Source organism: Falco peregrinus, chromosome 1 (genome assembly GCF_023634155.1).
Source record: "Falco peregrinus isolate bFalPer1 chromosome 1, bFalPer1.pri, whole genome shotgun sequence".
In the NCBI taxonomy this organism is placed as follows: Eukaryota; Metazoa; Chordata; class Aves; order Falconiformes; family Falconidae; genus Falco; species Falco peregrinus.
In genome coordinates this window covers 88036106-88055585 of record NC_073721.1, presented here as the reverse complement: position 1 = coordinate 88055585, position 19480 = coordinate 88036106, and the positions used below count along the sequence as shown (strand labels likewise).

General features: G+C 41.8%; 1 protein-coding gene across 2 annotated transcripts in view; it reads left to right on the top strand.

Moving 5' to 3' along the window:
* The first annotated feature begins 7472 nt into the window (after window positions 1-7472).
* PPP4R3A (protein phosphatase 4 regulatory subunit 3A) overlaps window positions 7473-19480 on the top strand; it is a 43077-nt gene continuing 31069 nt past the window's right edge. The window contains exons 1-2 of one of the 2 annotated variants that reach the window (XM_005241915.4): window positions 7473-7616; window positions 16093-16148. In XM_005241915.4, the coding sequence (XP_005241972.1) occupies window positions 7475-7616; window positions 16093-16148 (198 nt within the window). In that variant the 5' untranslated portion in view covers window positions 7473-7474. Of the gene's footprint in view, window positions 7617-16092; window positions 16149-19480 lie in introns of those variants that run through there. The other variant, XM_055802399.1, reaches the window with a different exon arrangement.

The window sequence follows — 19480 nt, the reverse complement described above, 5'->3', positions numbered from 1 at the left end:
CACACTACACTTCAACACGCTGGGGTGTGAAAGCTACCATACCCCCTTTGCACCTCACTGCTACAGACCTTACTAGCATGCACACCATTCCCAACCTTCTTCCTCCTGCGCATCCGCTGATAATCCCCACATGCCACTAATGCCTTTGCCCATTAGTCACTGAAAGTCTCTGACTTAAGAGCTCTGCTCTGAGCCTATCCATGCTCTCTGCAAGACAGCCTGGTAGTACATTAATACGTTGGACTAGTAGGTTGGACTTCAGCATCCATGTCATTGCAGCAGAGCATTTCATCACTTCTTTCAATGAAGTCTGAAAAAAGAACTTTTTCTTGTTTTGGCAATCCCACCTACTCACTGGACCTCTTGCTCCTCAGTTCTTATATTGGAGAAGACATTAAACTGACCCTTGCTGACTTCCTTCGTGCCTTTCAAGATGTTACAGACATCTGCTACATCCTAGCTCTGCATGAGCCAGAAATAAGCCAACATATATGGAAAATCTGGGGACTAAGCTGGGAATGTTGAATCAGGATAATTTCGACGTGACTACTGAGGCACACCCACTTCAAAACAATTTAGGTTCTTATTTCTAGGTGGCAATAAGAGCAAAAACTGCAGTTTTGCATGTGGCCTACTTAGCTTCACTGTTGGCTAGAGAAGAGATGCCATGTGCGGACAGGGTGTGCTTCCCTCCCTGAACGCCTGTTATTCTGTTACTGCAGAGCTCATCCAGACTACAGAGCCTGGGTGTCAGGTTCTCACCTCTGCTTCATATACAAAATGGAAGATACTAGAGCCAATTTGGATAATTGGTAATCTCTCTAGTAGTTGGGTGTGCTCCCAATCTGCCTGCTATTCATAGTACCTAGTTGCAACTTGTACCGCAATCATTCCTGTTCTGTGCAAGTCTCAAATGATTTGCATCTTTAAGGCCGTCATTGTCATGAACACTGAAGTGACTCGTAACTTTCAAAACTGAAAAAATAAGCCTGTATTTGAGTTGCTGTCACTACAATGGCTGATTCTAAAACATTCCTTCAGAAAAACTCACCTTCCTCCTTTTTTCCAGGTTTCTGATGTTTTTTTTACATTTATCACATTTTATTACATACAGAAGTATTTTTAGTTTCACCAGCTTTTGTCCAGGAACCTGATCCTAAATTTACAAAGGTCCAGTCCTGTCATCCTGGATGACCATGCTAATTAAAGTATCAAACTACTGAGACTCTGTGTGTATGGATGAGTGTTTATCTTTCTATGTCCGTGTGCCATTGTCTTGCTTGGGCTCTGACAGTGTCCTTTCTCCTCCCCTTTTGGTCTTTCCCCTTTTCACTCCAAATCCACCTATGCAGTTCTTACTTACACAAACTAGTTTTAAAAGTTCCCACACTCACCCCAGGATGTGCCTAAGGTAATAAGCTATTTATTTTAATGAGAGTACTGCATTGGTTAGCAATTTTTTAGGTGATGAGGTAGATACATAATAGGAAAATGGGGCCAGATTTTTTCTCTTCTGGATTTCTGGTGGACTTTCAAAGCTTCTTGGAAACAAGTTTATGATGTGGATCTCATACTTACTGCCTCTCTATCCATCATTTTCTCAAAAGACCATCAATTGTATGGGTCTAGGAGAAGCCTCTTGCAGTCAGAGTTACAGATAAAGTACTGGAAATCTTGGTTGGTTTTTTGTTTGTTTTTTTTTTAAAGATACACGTGAGCAAAAGTTTGCCATAGGAAGTCAGGAAGTCTGCCATAGAAAAAGGAAACAAAGTACTCAAGTAACATCTTACCGAAAAGGTTTACAAATACATTCAACAGGCACAAAAATAAATGTAAAAATAGAAATATGCATTGCATAGGGACAGCTAGCATAAATTAGATGTCTCGGAGTTCCACTCAGAAAAAGGGGAATTTTCACTACTGGATGAATAAATGACCCAGACATGTTCTCTGCATCCAATAGCTTCAGCAGTGCTTTGAAATTCTTCACTCTTTGATGATGAGGCCTATGTATTTAGATAAAGTGCAGCATTTCCAGTGATGAATACAGGAATTCAAAACAAATACAGATTTGCATGACTCTGCAGTTGAAAGAAAGCTCTGCTTGGAAGACTGGGGGTCTTTACAGCACTGTGAAAATTAAGATGACAATATGGGTTGAAAGAAAAGACATGACATTTCTGTTGAGGGGATTCATATGCATATTATGTAGAAGGAAGAATTTTAACTGCTGACCTACACAGGTTCAGGTTTGTGTTTCAGGTACAAGAACAGGGCTACTTCTAGGGGATCTGCAGGAGGATGTGAAAACTGAGCAGCAGCATCTGAGAAGCAATTCATAGGGTATGCTGCAAAACAGTGCATGCTGCAGGAACCTGAGATGTTGAAGGGCAGCAAACGGATGTGAAGAAAAGTAAAGTTCTTCAAAGCAGTCCTTTCTGACCCTTTTCAATTTCGTAGAATCTGTTAACAGTGAAGACACCAGAATTACAGATTATGGCATTAAAGCTATTTTTAGCCCTGATGTTACACTCTTCCACAGCTTACTAGCTTGCAATATACCTGCATTAGATTTTATAGGCACAGTGTGATACAAGAAGTTTGTGTTGGGTTTCTTGTTTAGTTCTTTCAAAGCTGCCTTACTATTTATTCCCATGGGTGTGACCTTGTATTTGGCTGTATCTGGATGGTGCCATTTGTGAGGTGTAAGTCGGAGCACAACCAAGCCATCCCAGGCTGACCGTGGTGCCCCCCATCCTGGCTGCTTGAGCTTGGAATTTTAAGTTAAAGTGCCATTGTTTCCCTTAAAATTGCAGTAATGACTAGGAGGTGCTTATGAGCTCACAGACACTTGTAAAGTTGGAATAAGCCAGAAGCAGCTGCCAGTAACCTTCCCAGCTGTCCCAGGCTAACCCATTCCTTCTCCTTCATCAGAACCTTCAGCAGGTGAACCTGTCTGTTTCTGACCATTCTGCCTTCAGCTGTACATATAATTCTTCCAGGCTCTATGAGTCATACAGAGTTTTTATTCACAGAGATTCCACATTGACTTTCTAATAATTACTACAAATTCTAAAGAGCATCACTCTTGATTTCTGCCCAATCATCTAGAATCATCTCTGCTGATCGATAACTCCTTTTGAGCTATGCCAGTCACCTCACATCTGACCACAGCATGGGCTTTCTTCATAGAATAGTGTTGACTTCCCAGAAAAATATCCAAGAAATATCCAAGCATATCTGCACCATAAATTGAACAATTTTTCCATAAAGCCACATCAGCTGCTACTGCTATATTTCTATCTTGTAATTCCTTCTTGCATCCTGTATCAGTATTTGTCTGTAATTGATGTCAGATAAATAAGTCTGTTGCTGTATTTTCACTTGTCGGATTTGAATAGTCAGTCTTCATGTCTTGCAGAATTTCGGCAATAATTTAATCTTTAATAAAAATTAATATGGTTTCATGCTTCCTGAGATCACACATGCAAAATCCTTTAGGACTCTCGAATTCAAGTTCTTTAGGATCTGTGTATTTCTAAGAAAGGTTCTTCAACACCCTTCTTAAAAATTATAGGAAAACACTTCATCATCATCATGTGATAAAAATCCATCACACATTCAAGTATAGAACAAATTGATTTATTAAACAGTTCTACTTTTTTGCATTGTAGGCCTATAGTAGTCTTAAGATTTAGAAAACTTGAGCTGTTCCTAAAACTACCAACCATGCATATTCCTTATGTTTTCATCCATTTTCCTATGCTTTATAGCTTGTAATGATGGCTAGGTTTGCCTTTTTTCTACTTCTTGTATTTATTTCAAGCTGCTGTTTGCTTCCCCACTAAATTAGAAATGTATTTTTCTGAATGTCCCATTTCTTGATTACAATAGACTAACTTATTTATAGATATTTTCTTCTTTAATAGACTTCCCCCTATTCTGATAGTTTTTCTACGTCATATTTCTTTTCACTCAGTCATTCTCCACGGCTTTTTTGAGAACAAGTCAAAACATGTTGGGAACAAGAGGACATAGCCAGTGTCCATGTGTGTGTATATAGTTTGTTTCCATGTACTGAACGTAGCCATGTCTAAATACTCAGGCAAGCACTGACTTTCATTCTAGCAATTATGATTACCATAATAAAGTCTGAAGTTACTGCCCTACTAGGAATTTTTTTGGTCAGAAAATAATTACCTAGGATTTTTAGGACCTCTAATAATGCTTTAGTGCATAGCTCCAAGTTATATGTCTGATCTGAAGTTCCTCATACTAACAATGCAATTTTCTTTCCCAAAATTATGAGCAGATATTGAAAGAAAAAGTTACCTTGTTCTTTAGTCTTGACTGCTGTGCAAGAGGCCCTTGCTGGTAAATCCAGTTTAGGCTTAATCCATCCATATCGATCCACATGCATTTACTTTCCTATGAATAGGAAAAGTTTAAAACTCTATTCAATACTTCATTTCCTCATTTATTACTCAGTTTCTAATGGGTGAAAACCTCTGCCAGGGCAAGGTCCTTTACTATTTACAGGAACTAAGGGAGCCTAACCTCAGCAGTCCCTGAAGATACTTCCCCCTGGACACAGTCTGTCAAACCTCTGGAAATGGAGAGAAGGAACTGAGGTGTGACCTGACACACTTTACCTTCTCCCTCATGACTCCAAGGAAAAATAACCTGAGTGTTTTTTTCTTTCACATCTCCTTTTCAGCATGGGAAGTTGCCCTCCATGGCTAACCTTTCTTCTGGAATGTCTGGGGTGGGAATGTTTGAAAAAATAAAGCCCCTTGCCAAAAATAATGAGAACTGGGATAAAACCTGACAAGCAGGCACTGTTGGGCTGAGCATTGTTCAAACTGGTATAAAAATAATACAAGGCCAATTAAAAGAAGCTGAACCCAAATTTTCATAAAGCAAACTATGCAAACTGAAATGTGATTGAACTTGTTTTCAATTCACAAAAAGCCCTGAAAGAATCAAAAGTGCAGCGAACAGTGGTCTATACTTAATGTGATGGCCACAAGAGGGTACAGTTTGCAAATTGGAAACGAGTATAATGGTCCCACAGAGGTTTCTCTAAGTGACATCGATCTTCTTAGAAGTCTCAAAAATCCATCTCCAGAACTGTGTAAGAGACGTTCTAGTGCAGTACCTCCCTGGGCACATCCCCTTGGGGGCTGCACGGGTCTCCGAGTGAAGGTGACGAGCACCTTTCTGTGCAGGTGCGGCGTGACAGTTCCCCTCCATTGCAGCCCATGGTCTGCAGTTCTCAGGCAACTGCGTCTTTTCAGACCTTTCGTTGCCTCAGCCAAGAACACTACCGAGAACCGCTGAGCACAACACACCTTCAGCTGTGCTATGGGTACCCAAAAAATACTCTTGAAGGCATTTGTATTGTTAACCAGCCTTCAGGTGTCAGAGCCAGGCCTGAAAGCAAAGGCCAAAGGGCTTCACCTGAGCACATCAGGGAACTGGGTACCAGCTCTGGAGCTGGCTGGCTTTCTCAGTGGGCAAGCAGATGGAAAACTGGTCTTGACCAGAGGCTTCCAAGTGATGTGTCATTAATTCTGGGGTGAAAGCTCATCATCTGTGGTTTTGGCTCAAACCAGCCCCTGTATAACTCACTTTGATAAACAAGTATCAATACTTGTTTTAAAGTATAAAATGAAAACAAATGGACCTAGTTGAGTACTTAACTCACAGTGAGCTCCCATGTACGCAGCGTGGCAGGGATACGCTCGGAACACACACAATACCCTCTGATGCAGTGGTGTGTCAGTGGGGTGCTGAATGCACTAGTGCTTTTGCACATTTTAGGGAAATCCCTCAGACGTATGTTCAGATGTTGGCAGCGGCAGCAAAAGCAGAGCCTCGACAGCTTCTGTTTGTTACGGCGATTGTTAGATCCTATCTCTGCTGCGGAGCCCCAGTAGCCGCTCAGCCAGAAGCTGTCTAACTTTTGGATCAGTCAGCAACGCGTGACAGGAAAAAAAAAGGAAGACAGGAAAGGCACCGGCAGCCCACCCTCTGGCGAGCGGCCCCCGCTCCGCCGAGCGGCGCGCACGAAGACCCCGGAACACGGCCCCAGGTGCAGCCCCGGGGCGTCCCCCGCCGTGGGGCCGGGGCCGCGCGCTTCCCGCCCCGCCGCGGTACCGGTCGCCGCCCGGCCCCGGCCCCCCCCCGCCGAGGTCCGGGGAGGCAGCGCGGGCAGCCGGCGCCGCCCCTCCGCTCCCGGGGCCCGCGGTCCCGGCCCAGCCAGGGCCCCACGCGTGTCCCGCCCGCGCGGATCCGAGACGGCGGTGCTGGCGGCGCGGAGCATGCCCCCACCCACAGCCCACGCGGGGCGGCTGGCCCTTTAAACGCTGGCGGGCGGCCCGTGCCGCCGCTGGCTGGGAGACCCCGCGCCTCCAGTGAGAGGTGAAACCAAGATGGCGGCCGCGCAGTGACTGAGGCGGAGACGGAGCCGGTGGGAGCCGGGCTGGACGGGCCGCGCTGTGCTGTGTCGCGCCGTCGCCGCTCGTCCCCTCTGAAGGGCTGAGCGTCTCTCCGCTGGCAGGGCTGCTGAGCGCCTGGAGCGCAGCCACGTCGCCGGGCGCGCTGAGGAGTCGGGACTGAGCCGCCGCAGCACCGGGAGGAGGAGGAGGAAGAAGAGGAAGAAGAATATGGCGGCGGAGTCGGGCTGGGAGTGAAGCTGCCGCCTGCGACGGGAGCCCATGGGGGAGACGGGGCTCTGAGCCCGCCCGCCCGCTTCATCTCGCCCCGGGACAGGCAGTGCCTGCAGGCCGCGGCCAGCCCCGGCGGGAAGGACGGCTCCCGGAGCCCCGCGCTAACGGACGGCGAGCGAGGGGCTTCGGGCCTGGGCAGCTGCTGCACAATAGAGCCGAGCGCCGGGCCGGGGCGAGCGGCCCCTCTCCCGCCTGCCTTCCCCCGCCTGCTTCACCCCGGCCTCGCCAGCCTCCCGCCTGCTTCCCTCGCCAGGGCCCCGGCCTCCAGGCTCGCCTGCTCCTGTCACCCCGGCCCGGCTGCCCGTTGTCGTCCGTGCCATCTGCTGTCCACCGCTGCTTCCACTCCCGTGGATCCTCTTCTCCTCCAGGATCCATTCTTCACTGCCTGTTCTGCCAGCCCTTCGCCCTTGCCAAGAGCCTCTTTCCTCTCTGCGGCTCTCCCCTGCATAGGCTCACTCGCCTTTTGTGCAGCGCTTGACGGTGCCTGGAGCGGCTCCCCTTTCATATCTTCACCTCCTGTTCCCCCTCTTGCCCTGCGCCCCCCAGTCCTCTGTTACCCTCGATAATGAGGATCCCATTGCAGCACTGAAGAGGAGTAAGAAGAGCTTGCTTGGCGTGCCCGTGTGGGGCTGCTACCTTCTTTTCTGCTCCCCTCCTTTGAGGGGGGCCTAGCCCCCGACCAGTCTCCTGCTCCTCCAGCGGTTGCAAGCCAGAGTGGTGGCAGTGGTGTGGCAGGCGGCAGGATGACTGACACCCGGCGGAGGGTGAAGGTTTACACGCTAAATGAGGACCGCCAGTGGGATGATCGAGGCACAGGGCATGTGTCCTCTTGCTACGTGGAGAGGCTCAAGGGCATGTCCCTGCTAGTCAGGGCAGAGAGTGATGGTAAGTGTGTGTGTCTGAAGGTACGCTCTTTCCTCATCCTACCCAGCAAAGGAGCTGGACCTAGCTTTGTCTCTGTTGCTGTAATGTTTTGCTGCGTAATTCAAATGCGATTCTTAAAAGCAAGTAGGCACTAACCGTAGTTCATTCGTGTTAGGCCAAGGGTAAGAAATGGAAGGTTGCCATGAAGTGCATGCATAGTAGGTGCTTGGTTCATAGCGAGTACACAGTGTTGCGTATAAAATACGTTCAGGTCTTGTAAGTCTTGTATGGTTTATGTATCTAGTGTTCTATCACCGGGTTCCCAACGTATTTCAATTTCAAAACTGGTGATTGTGATGTATCCTTCCTTAGATATTTCTGGAAAGGATCCACTAGTGAAAGCTGTTGTTCAAAACTTTGATCATGTTTTTTAGTAGTAAATGTTTAAAAAGTCATTGTATGGCTAACACCCCCTCCTCCCCCTTTCTTTGGTAGCAAGGATTATGCAAGACTTTAAAAGCTGTCAACAGTTATTAAAGTACAGTTGTTACAGTAGTAAAGACAATACAATGGACAGAGCAGCATTTTCAGATTTTTTTTTTTATGGAATGGTGGTTCTTAGTCATTAAGCTGTTCTAGATCTTCTTGTAAATCAGTTTAAAATGATACATTATCAACTTCCTTCACATTTTTGACAACATATGACAGTAGTACAGGCTGAGTAGCAGAATCTACCCCTGTAGCTGCATGTTTGGGCTAGTCTGGATTGTTGATTGAGTTCATGGCTGCTACGATCAGAGTAGATTTTAAAATATGCTTTGCCATATCTAGCATGTACCATTTTGCTAGTTGAGTCTGTCGGTGCACAACTTATTACTTCATCAGATACATAGCTACTGTATCTAGTGACTTGTAGATCTAGTTATAGCTTGTGACTGTCAACAGAGCTTGTGATTTTCTTTATTTGGCTTTTTCATTTTAGGAGCTAGGATGAAAAGCAACTTGAGAATGATTAATTCTTACTATTTGAGAAAGTTCTGACAAAGTACAAAGATCATAAACTGATATTGATGAATCAAACTTTCATCTGAGCAGGGTTTTGATAATTGATAAGTGTGAATCTCGGGGTTTTGTAGTTTCTTGATTATACAGTAAAAAATTAAACCAATACTTGATTTTATCTATTTTACACTGAAGAAGATGCATTTCTAGTTTGGTCAACATCACAGTGTAAGAGAAAACATTCAAAATGGAAGTAGACTTAGTTTAATTTCAACATGCGGGAGTGAGGTAAAAAGAAAGGTTATTTTTAGGCTAATCTTTTATTAGGTTTTAAATTCAATTTTAAATTAACGGTTTATTTTTTTTGTAGGTAGAGTCCTATGTGGCTGATGTGCTTAGGTTTAAAAACTATCATGTCTTCTATACACTAAACAATTTTCTGGTTTTTTGTGGTGTTTTTCGTTTTTTTTTTTTTTGAAAAGAAAGTGAAAGAACTGCAGTTCATAACATGCCTGTGAAGAAATAGCCCATTCAAACTAAAACCCAGTTATTGACTTTCAGTGGAATATGTATGCTTAAAACTGGCTAGAACCTGAATTGGACTGTTGTTGCCAGCTTATTTGTTCTGAATGAACATCTGTAAGAAGGAAAATACAAATTAGTATAGCTGATCCCAAAACAAAGATGAAGACATTACTTTGTGTTGCATAGTGAAGATACTCTAATAAAAGCAGAACTTACTAATAGCACCTAATACACAGAAGTATATTTAATAGGATACACACATTATACTTCTCTCAAACAGCACACATGTACTTCAAGAGTGTTGAATAATATACAGAGCTAAAGTTCTTAATTTAGTATGCAATATCAGTCCTGGGTAAATGTGCACTCTATTTATAGGCTAGTTTTTCTAACTTGCTTATGTAAACGCCTCATAAAACTTGATTTATCGTTTGTTTACTCCCGGTGTCAGTTGTTTGTGGGTTGGTTTTGAGGGCAGATATAGTAATTTTTGCATGTGAGCAAGTGGTTTGGAAAAAGATTTGTGTTTTCGGCATCACTCAATTTCTGTGTTCCCTTGTGTGCTTTAACTAAATGAAGGAGCTGACTGTGATTTAATTTTTTTCCTCTCTAGTTATCAAAACCATAAAAGAAGTAGGAGCCTGACCTATACACGATTTGCCTCCATGTTTCCATTGCATTCTTGTACTGTCTTTCTTCACCAGCTCCTCCTCCTTCCACAATGAAACCGTCTTCCTTCCTCCTTTTCTAAACCAGCTTTTCCTAGGTTTGAGCTGAGATTCATCCTGTGCACGCTGGCATGTTCTTACTAACTTACTCCAGGAAGCTGACTGAAAACCTCCGGATCTGCCTGAAGCTGAAGGCTCAGTTTCCTGAGTGGGGGATGCCGAGGGGATGTTACCAGTAGTTCCTGCTGTGTATGGGAAATTCCCACTCCTGTTAAAGGGCCAGTTTGGCTGTGCACAGAACAACAGCAGATTTACCAGAGAATCGTATGGCTGACCACGTGGGCTAGCACATAGTTCAGTCTCTTGATTGCACAGCTGTGACTTGGTGTAGCTCCTAAGTGCTTTACAAGTGGTTGAGATTTTATGACAGGGTCAGGGTGTTCAGATAAGGGAGCTACAATCAGTATACCAAGTCCAAGGTAAGCGGTCATCTGGAACGAAAGTAATAACTGAGTAAGAGTGTCTTTTTTTTTTTTTAAATACGTAGGAGTGGAGTTATTTTTCTTGGGTTAGAGTTTTATTAACATCTTAAAAGAATTTAGAGCAGATGGGCTATTTGTGTTGCTATCTGGGATGTCTAATGCTCGCAGGCACTGAACTTCTAAGAGTCATTACAGGCAATTTGGTGTAATCTGTTATAGTACAGAAATGCCATACACTGCTTTCAGATCAGATAGGTTAATCTTTGAAACAGTGAATTGTATTTTTTTTTTTTGCCACTTAACTGTTAACTTTTTTGACTTGAAACCCTGAAGTTTCTCTGTGTGATTCCTAGTAACAGTGTATTCTACTTGAATTGCAGTAGAGCAGTAGTGAACTCTTGTTTTACCAAGGGTCACCTTCCATGTGAGTTTCTGTGTGTAATCATAAGCCTTTGATTTCTTATGACCTGTTTCTCACATGGTATTTTAGGCTGCTGTGGCCTGCTTAATTTTTAAAATGTCTGTGTGCTTCTAGATTTTTCACTGCATGGTTTCATATCACTTTTGTTGTTCTGAGCCCAGATGGCTGAAGAGACCTCTAAAATTAACTTTTCTGTTCAACTGTTTTGGGTTAACTTGAAGGCTTAAACTTTTAATTAAACTTTACTAGTCCTGTAACTAAACTTCTTGACAAGCCAAAGTGAACTCCCACATTGGAGGCCATATTTGCCAGCTATCTTTTAGGAACTATCTAATAACTTTTATTCAGAAGTTGTAGTTTGCCACTTCTGAATTCTGTATGTTAATGCCTTCTGCCACAGGGCAGACATCTACATCTCTGCTGTTTCTTTAGACTAGGTATCAGTAGCCCCATAATACTGGCAGAAGGCTTAGCCAGAATTTGGCTTAAGTTTGCTTTACCTTGCTCAGACTCAAAGGATTACTTTTAGTTAGTTAGTTTTAGGAAAGCAACACTGAGAAATTTGTGGCTATATATTTACCTTAGGTTAAAATGAGGGGAAAAAAAACAACATGGGGGATGGGGGGAATTTTTTTATTTGTTTTCTCCTGGTTCTCCCCTCTCCTTAATATTTGGGTTTAACCCTTCAGAAATGTGTGTTAGATGGGAGAATAGTCACTTGTGAGTGCAGACTGTGTTCTTGGAGTTCTGTTTCAGCTGTTAAGTTTCTGTGATTCAGTAGCAGCAGAAGTGACTGCAGAACTTAAACCTCTGAGTGTATCTTGGGAAAACCAGCTCTTGAATTGAAACTTACTTAAACATGTTTATATTGGTGAAGGGTCATGCAACACTGTACCTTTTCTGCTTTTGAGGAAGGATCCCCATAATTTGATGGGAGAGGAGCACTCTCATACCAGCAGGTCTCCTCCATATGCGTACACGTAAACAAGTCTTCAGATTTGTTGTTTAAGACTACTGCATTGGGATATTTGATGTTCTTTAACTGTCTTTGAAAATAGCGTTGTATATCTGTATGTAGTCTGTTTTGAGCAAGTCTTTCCCTATACACACATTCCTTTCACAGCACAGAATGGTGGTGTTATAGAAACAAAAAAACCCAGCTGTGCTATATGGCATTACAGTGGCAAATAACATAATTCTGCAAATCAATTTTCATCTTTATAGGTGGTTTTAGATGTTACTTTCTGGCACCACTGTTTTGCAGTTACCTTTACAAATTCATTCAAGGCTATAATTTAGAAAATAACTAGATCTGCATAATTTTCAGGGCTTTATTAAAACTATGGCTTGTATTAAGGTGAGTTTTCAGGTCTTACCTAACTTTGAGTAGAGTCATTGTGTCAATGAAGGTAAGATTTTGTTGGCGTATTTTTATAAAGTAGACTGGATAGTCTTAATGTATTTTAGTATAGTACCAAGAGAAAAATACCTCCATAGAAAGTAATTGCTTATGACAAATGCAAGGGTAAGCATCTTAAACTGTATTTAGGAATCAGTACTGATACTGACTTTGGAGAAGAACTTTTATTTACAGTATGTGAGATTTTTGTAAACTTTTTCTGATGAATTTATTTTACAGATGTGTTTCTGTTGCCTGGTTCCCAGAAGCAAGTAACAGAGACTGCCTCATACCAGGAAGGGGCCTGAATCTGTAAAACTTACTATACAAAAGTAAACCCACTGAACTAACTAGTAGAATAGTCACAGATTTTGAGTTGTTGAACCCTTTTTGGTGAACAAATTGCACAAATGGAGCATCAGATTATTCAGAAGGATGGATTTGGGGCAGCTATTAGTTGTAGAGCAGAATTTACACTTCAGCATGTTTCTATCTCCAAATTCATATTTTTCTAGTTACAGTGAGGAGTAAGTTGAATCATGTAGTGATGAGAAGCAAGTCAAGCCTTGTAAGGCTTGATTTGTCTTTCCTGCAAGCATCAGGTTTAGCAGAGAAGAAGAAATAAGTCTAGTAAAGAGGTCATTCTCTAGTGTCTGCTTCTGGCCTGGAAGATGAAATGTCTGCATTCAATTGTCTTCAATATTATTTTTTTTAATAGGGGTTTTTCAAACGTGGCGTTCAAGTTGTGTGATACTCGGCTAATTTCAGGATCTCATTGTCTGTAGATCTGTGTTTAGCAGTCAAAATGTTTATCAACTGCTTTTAATTTTTTTTTAATCTAACTATTTAATTCATACTTGATGGTATTAAGTATTTCTGGACAGTAAAGACTTTCTAGAACCTAGTCAACTAAGTTAATAGGACAAAATAATATTCTGAAACTTGTAGTTGAAGCTGAGCCTTTGAAACTGAAAGTAAGATTGAAGTGAAATACTGCCTATAACTGATGATTGTAATAAAGGGAATACTGTTCCTAGATGTTCACTAGGCAGACCCAAAAATTCAAAGCTTGAGACTGTGGCCCAAGTACTGCAGTGTATTGGATTCATGGTAAAGCTTATCTTAGATGTTTTCCTTCTCTGCCCTGCTCTATAGTTTGTGATTATTTTTTATTTTTTTTTTTAGTTATGCTACTGCACTTGAGCACACAAGCAGTTTTGTTCACAGAGCTGGTGCAAGTTAGAAAACTGGAAGAATTCTTAAGAAAGGATAGTATATGTGGTTTTGGGGGGAGACTGCTTTTCCATTGTGTCTTGTTTTCCCTTGAGGGCTGTTTAGTTCTGTTTTGTTGTTGGATTGTGTCTGAGTTTGTAAACAGCTCAATGCAAGAGCAGTTGAGACAAGGCAATAGCTTCTCAAGCCAGCTTCATTAGTGAAGGCTGCTTCTTGTAGAACAGACTTAGAAATTAGAAAGAAGTAGACATCACATGTAAGTTACTTTGTTAATTAAAAAAAATTATTGTATCAGATTATCACAAACACAGTAAGCTAATGAATATAAAAATCTTTGATAAAGCTTCTAAATTCACAAAGTAAAACCTTTCTTATTAGACAGCAAACTGTTACGATACTTACGTAGTTCTTTAGTGATACACCACTCTTTCAGCAAGTAAGATTTTGTGATCTTGTTGTTAAGTCTCTTCCCTCACCTCCCCCACCATAACATTTTCATCAGTGACAGACAGTGGGATGGAGTGGACCCTTCAAATCTGCAGATCACACCAAGCTGAGTGGTGTGGTTGACACACCTGAGGGACAGGATGCCATCCAGAGGGACCTAGACATTCTTGAGTGGCGGGCCTGTGTGAACCTCATGAGGTTCATTCAGCAAAAGCCAAGTGCAGGGTCCTGCACCTGGACTGTGGCAACCCCCGGTATCAATACAGGCTGGGAAACGAAGGGACTGAGAGGAGCCTCACAGAGAAGGACTTGGGAGTACTGATGGGTGAAAAGCTGGACATGAGCCGGCAATGTGCACTCACGGCTCAGAAAGCCAACCGAATCCTTGGCCGCATCAAAGAAGCATAGCCAACAGGTCAAGCGAGGTGATTCTGCCTCTCTGCTCTGGTGAGACCCTACCTGGGAGTACTGTGTCGAGCTCCAGAGTCCTCAGCACAGCAAAGACATGGACGTTGGAGTGGGTCCAGAGGAGAGCCACGGAAATGATCAGAGGGGTGGAACACCTCTTCTGTGAGGAAAGGCTGAGAGGGTTGGAATTCAGCCTGGGGAAGAGAGGGCTCTGGGGAGACCTTACTGCAGCCTTTCAAGACTTAAAGGGGATTTACAAGAAAGATGGGAGCAGACTTCTTAGTAGGGCCTGCAGCAACAGGACAAGGGGCAATGGTTTTAAACTGAAAGAGGATAGATTCAGACTTAGCTATAAGGCAGAAATTTGTTACGATGAGGCTGGTGAGGCGTTGCACAGGTTTCCCAGGGAGGTGGTACATGCCCAATCCCTGGAAATGTTTGCAGTCAGGTTGGGTGGGGCTTTGGGCAACCTGATCTAGTTGAAGATGGCTTGGTGATGGGAGTGAACTGGATGAACTTTGGAGGTCCCTTTCAATCAAAATCAGTCTTATTTTGACTGATCGCAATATGACCCTTCCACATGTTACTTCCTAGTAAACACCTAGTAATTCTTGAAAGGAGAGTGGGATTGTTTTGTAAATATAACCTATGAGATTGAGGATGCTAAACAAATTTCGGTTTGGGATATTTTTTGCTGTGGATTTTGTAATGGATATACTCTTCAGATGGTGAAAACTAGCTACGTGTTGATCCTGCTGTGAGATTTGGAAGTATAGTTTTTGATTCCAAGTATGTTTTTCAAATCCAAGTAATTAGTTTTCTTGTCCTGTCTTCAAGTTCTCAGTCTTCTGTATTTGAGGTGGTTGAAGCATTTTTTTATTTTTCTTTAGTGTAGATTTTGTGGGGATGTTTGGCAAATGCTATAGTAATATAAATATAAGACTGCCTTCTAACTGTGGCTATGAAACTGAGAAGTTGAGACTTTTCTTAGAGTTTGGACTTTATTCTTCAAAAAAAAGTGAAGCAGGTAAATGAATGGAGAAGTGTCTCTTTCAAGGGTGTGCTTGCAGCCTTATGGTTTCTACTACAAGGCTGACCATGCAGGTGAATTTATCAGTACTTCTTCATGTATGTTAAGTGAAGCTCTGCAGGTATGTAAGTTTAAGTCATGGCTTTAAAGAGTCCCTCATGCACTGGCATTTGTGCAGCTGAGCAGCGAGGTGGATGAGGGAAATGATTGGACCAGAAGTAAAAGTGGTTTTAAGGGTTGTTTTGACCTAGATCAACCCTCCAAACCATTTAAACATGACAGGTATTAACAGTAATGCTTATGCAAAAGGAAGGACAAGAAAACAGACATGAGAATGGAATTGCTGTTCTAATGTCTTAAATCAGTGTAAGCTGCTGTGAAACCGTTGTTCCTAAGTTTATCATGTCTGAGTGTTTTGGTGGTGTTACTTGCAGTCATAATGGTTGCTGTTGTAAGCATTGGTTTCTAGATATGCTTTCCAGCACAATAATGTAAGGGTTTTAGCTAAACTTTGAGAACAGTTAGCCATGTGATTAGCAGATTTTGTACAAAACAACTGTAGGTGATTTACAGAGTGCAGTTGTGATGCTTTTTATGTGATTATTTTTTGTAGAGTTTATAATAAAAAAAATATCTGTGGAAAAGTAATTTCTCAGAATAAGAGGTTAAAACTCCAGTCCTCAAAATACTCTTGAATGTTCTGTACTATGTGAACAATATTTTTGAGGGGAAAATGAAATAGAAAGTGTAGGATATGGGTTTAACAGGCTTATTGTTGGGAGGAAAGGTGTTAATACATACTTGAGGAAGAGCGATCAGAAAATTCATGTTGAGATTGAAATTCTAGTACACATGTAAATAAGTGGAACTTTTTTTTTCTAGGCTCTCTTCTTTTGGAGTCCAAAATTAACCCGAACACTGCGTACCAGAAGCAACAGGTAAACATACTTTTTTTTTTTTCCCCTCACATTTAAAGGCAGGTTCTTTAACTTCAGCAATACAGTATTTTTTTTGCCTGTATTACACATTATATTGTATGGTTTTGTACCAAAAATAGGAGGCAAATAGTTCTCATCATTTTTGTGCATTTCATAATAAGTGTGTGTTATTTATCTGCATTTTTCTGAAGTCACATAGATAACTTGCACTCTATTTTACATCAGAAAATGCTTTGGGAGAGACAGGCAAAGCATAGTTCTGAAAATCACGAAATAGCTGAGGTTCCTGAGGATTATAGTATCTGAAACTTGATATCTGGCTTTTTTTGTCTTTATATTTCAGATACTACAACTTTCAATGTCTTTTTTTTTTTAAGTGAAGACTAGAAGGCTTTAAAGTTATATCCATGTTTACCTTTGTTTGGATTTTACTTGGAAGATGGATATGGATTACTACTGCTTCAAAACATTTTGTATACATAAAAGAAGCTTTTCACCTCTAGTTTGCACCTTACTTCAATTATTTAAGCTATACATTATGAGCTCCTAAAGAGCGCTACAGAGATGAGTGAGAAGTGAACTGCTGGTCTTGCACTTTGCTGTTCTCATCTCACATGCTGAGAATTACACTTAGAGGTTTAGAAATGCTGAACCATTAGCTGTCTGGTCAGCTCAGACTTGCTAAAATCCTGTCAGGTACAGCTGATGTATTAAAACATTTTTCAGTCTTCAGCTTCAATAATTTATTATAACCATAGATACAGTGTAGTTTTGCTCACAGGCAGTCCCGGTGGTTGTGGAGCTGCAGCTGCTTGTAGGATTGTATGTTGAACTGAATGGGGAGAACCAGTCTGGGTTAAAATTACCCTCCTTCGGAAAATTCAGCCTGTATCTGCCCCTTTATAGAATTCATCGTGCACCGTGTAAGCAGTCTGGTAAGGCCAGCCTGGGGTGGAGAATCAGTTTCAGGGAGTAAGAAAGGACAAGATGAGCAAGAATGTGAAGGAAACTAACTTTCAGTTGTAATCCTGACAAGCTTGAGGTCATGCTTTAGGATTCCTAAAATGACACTGAATATTTCACACCTTTATGGCATAAAATGCTGATCTAGTGTAAAATTGCTTTGCTGGTTCAAATCTGTTCAAAGAGCATTGAGGGTAAGCTTTATGCCAGATCAAACATAAAGCCTACTTAAAGTAGACATAAAATTGTAAGATTGCTGCAAATGACCACACATGCCTGTCAGTGCAACAGCATTTCATATCTGTGCGCATTGCTACTCTGGGTCAGACATGTAATCTTGCACTGTAGAAATCAATACTCGTGATTGTGAAAATATGGTTAGAGAAATAACAATATTGAACATGAATCTGTCCTGTTAGAACAGCACTGTATGTTTTCTGTGCTGGAGAAGGAAAAGCACTGTTCTTAAAATTTCAAATCCCACGTAGTCAGAAATTTATATTTGCAGGTGTTCATATTATTTAAGCAAAGCAGTGTCTAATACAGATTGAATGTAGGGCTCCACCCTGAGCCTTAGAAATACCAAATCTTTCTCGATGTGTGTATCTATCGTACTTTGTAGCACGTTATCTTTCAGGTGAGGCCTACTTACCCTTTCCCTTAGTAAAAGGCCATTTTAAAGTTTAAACCTGGTTCCGTATGAGCTAAGCTTGGAGTTTAGCAGCTGAAAGGAAGGGTTGTTTCTTTCCAGCTCTGCTTATAGAAGTCTGAACTGACTAAACTCACTAAACCACAAGAAAATTAAGGTGATACTCCAAATCACTCTTCAAAAACTGGTTAACTCTCTATGTCAGCAGAAGTTTCAGGCCACCTCACACGAGATCCATTTGTGGAACTGTGAGATGGAAGTGTGAGAGAGATCTTTCCTTTTTGGCTGCAGAAGGTCACTTAGGTCAACTCGGCTACTAGTGGAATTGCAGCCTGAAATAGATTTACTTTCGAGTTTGCCTGCAGTTGTCAGCTGTGCTTATAAAATTTCAAGAAAAATCTCCTAGAAATGTAAGACTTAACAGTGTAAAGTTACTTTAAAATTTTATGGTTTTGTCAGTCTTTTATCTCAAAATTCTGTTATGAGGGTGAACCTCCATTCTATTTTAAAGGGGTACACAGCAGTACACCTGTTTTTACTGTGACATACTTGGCACGTGGCTTGTGGGCACTTCGGGTATCTAATGGCACAAGTGGATGAGTTCTGACTTTTGTCTAGGCTGATGTGAGGCTTGTAAGAAGAAACAATTTTTATTGGACCAACTAATATAATTTGTGGTTGGGAGGAAGCAGATATGTGATAGATAAGCTCTTGGGGAAACTTGCTATGCCAGTTGCTTTGGATTCTATTTGGGATAGAAGTTCTTCCACTGGTGAAAGAACCTTCTACCTGTGCTGTGCTGTTAGTGCCAGCGTGAAACAAATTGTCTCATTAATTGTTGATACCATAAATTATGCAGTTTCCGGGGTCTGTATATTTTAGTGATAACTGTTGCAGCTTAGATCATTATTTGTCAGAATAATAGTGTGAAGACCTGAGTACAGGTTTGCCTTGCTTCCTCTGTTCTCTTGACATGTAAATCATCCATGGAAACTAGAAAACCCCAACCCCCTCCCTCCCCCACCCCCCACCCCCCCCCAACCCAACCAAAAAACAAAACCACAACAAAAGCCATGCCCAGTGAACCTGGACTTCAAGTAAAATTTTGTCAAATTGTCTGCTTTAGATTTCTTGGGGGTTAGGATTGAAAGCAATGACTTCCCTTTACCATGGTTTAGTCAGGTCTCTGTGTGCACATAAATGTTCATCCACTTTATGGCAGGTACAACTGTCTGCTTTTCTTTTTGGAGTGGAAGAATATTTGGCAGATCTTGAGACCTACCTGCTCGGGGACTCTTTTTTTCATACATCAACGTGGTCCAGAGATACTTCAGCTCACACAATCTAGCCTCCTGTCATCCCAGACTTACCTGCCATCTAGAGATTTGAAATAATTCCTTAAAGCATGAAACACATAGGCAGTCTTTTAACTACCTCTGCACTAGTCGGATAAATTAGGTTAGTCTTTCACAATAGAGTCATTTTCTGCTCTGCATTCAAAAAGAAAGATATGTGTGTATATATCTGATTCTGTAGCATAGAACTGCTACCAGTGGAAGTCTTTGGATGCTCTGAACTGATTGGATTGGGGTATATACTTTTCAATATACTTTGGCAGTGCTTTGCCAATAGAACAGTAAAGAATTATCTTCAAGTTTATTTTAGATACATCCATGTACATCCTGTAACCCTGTTATGAAGTATGTATTGCATCCCTTTT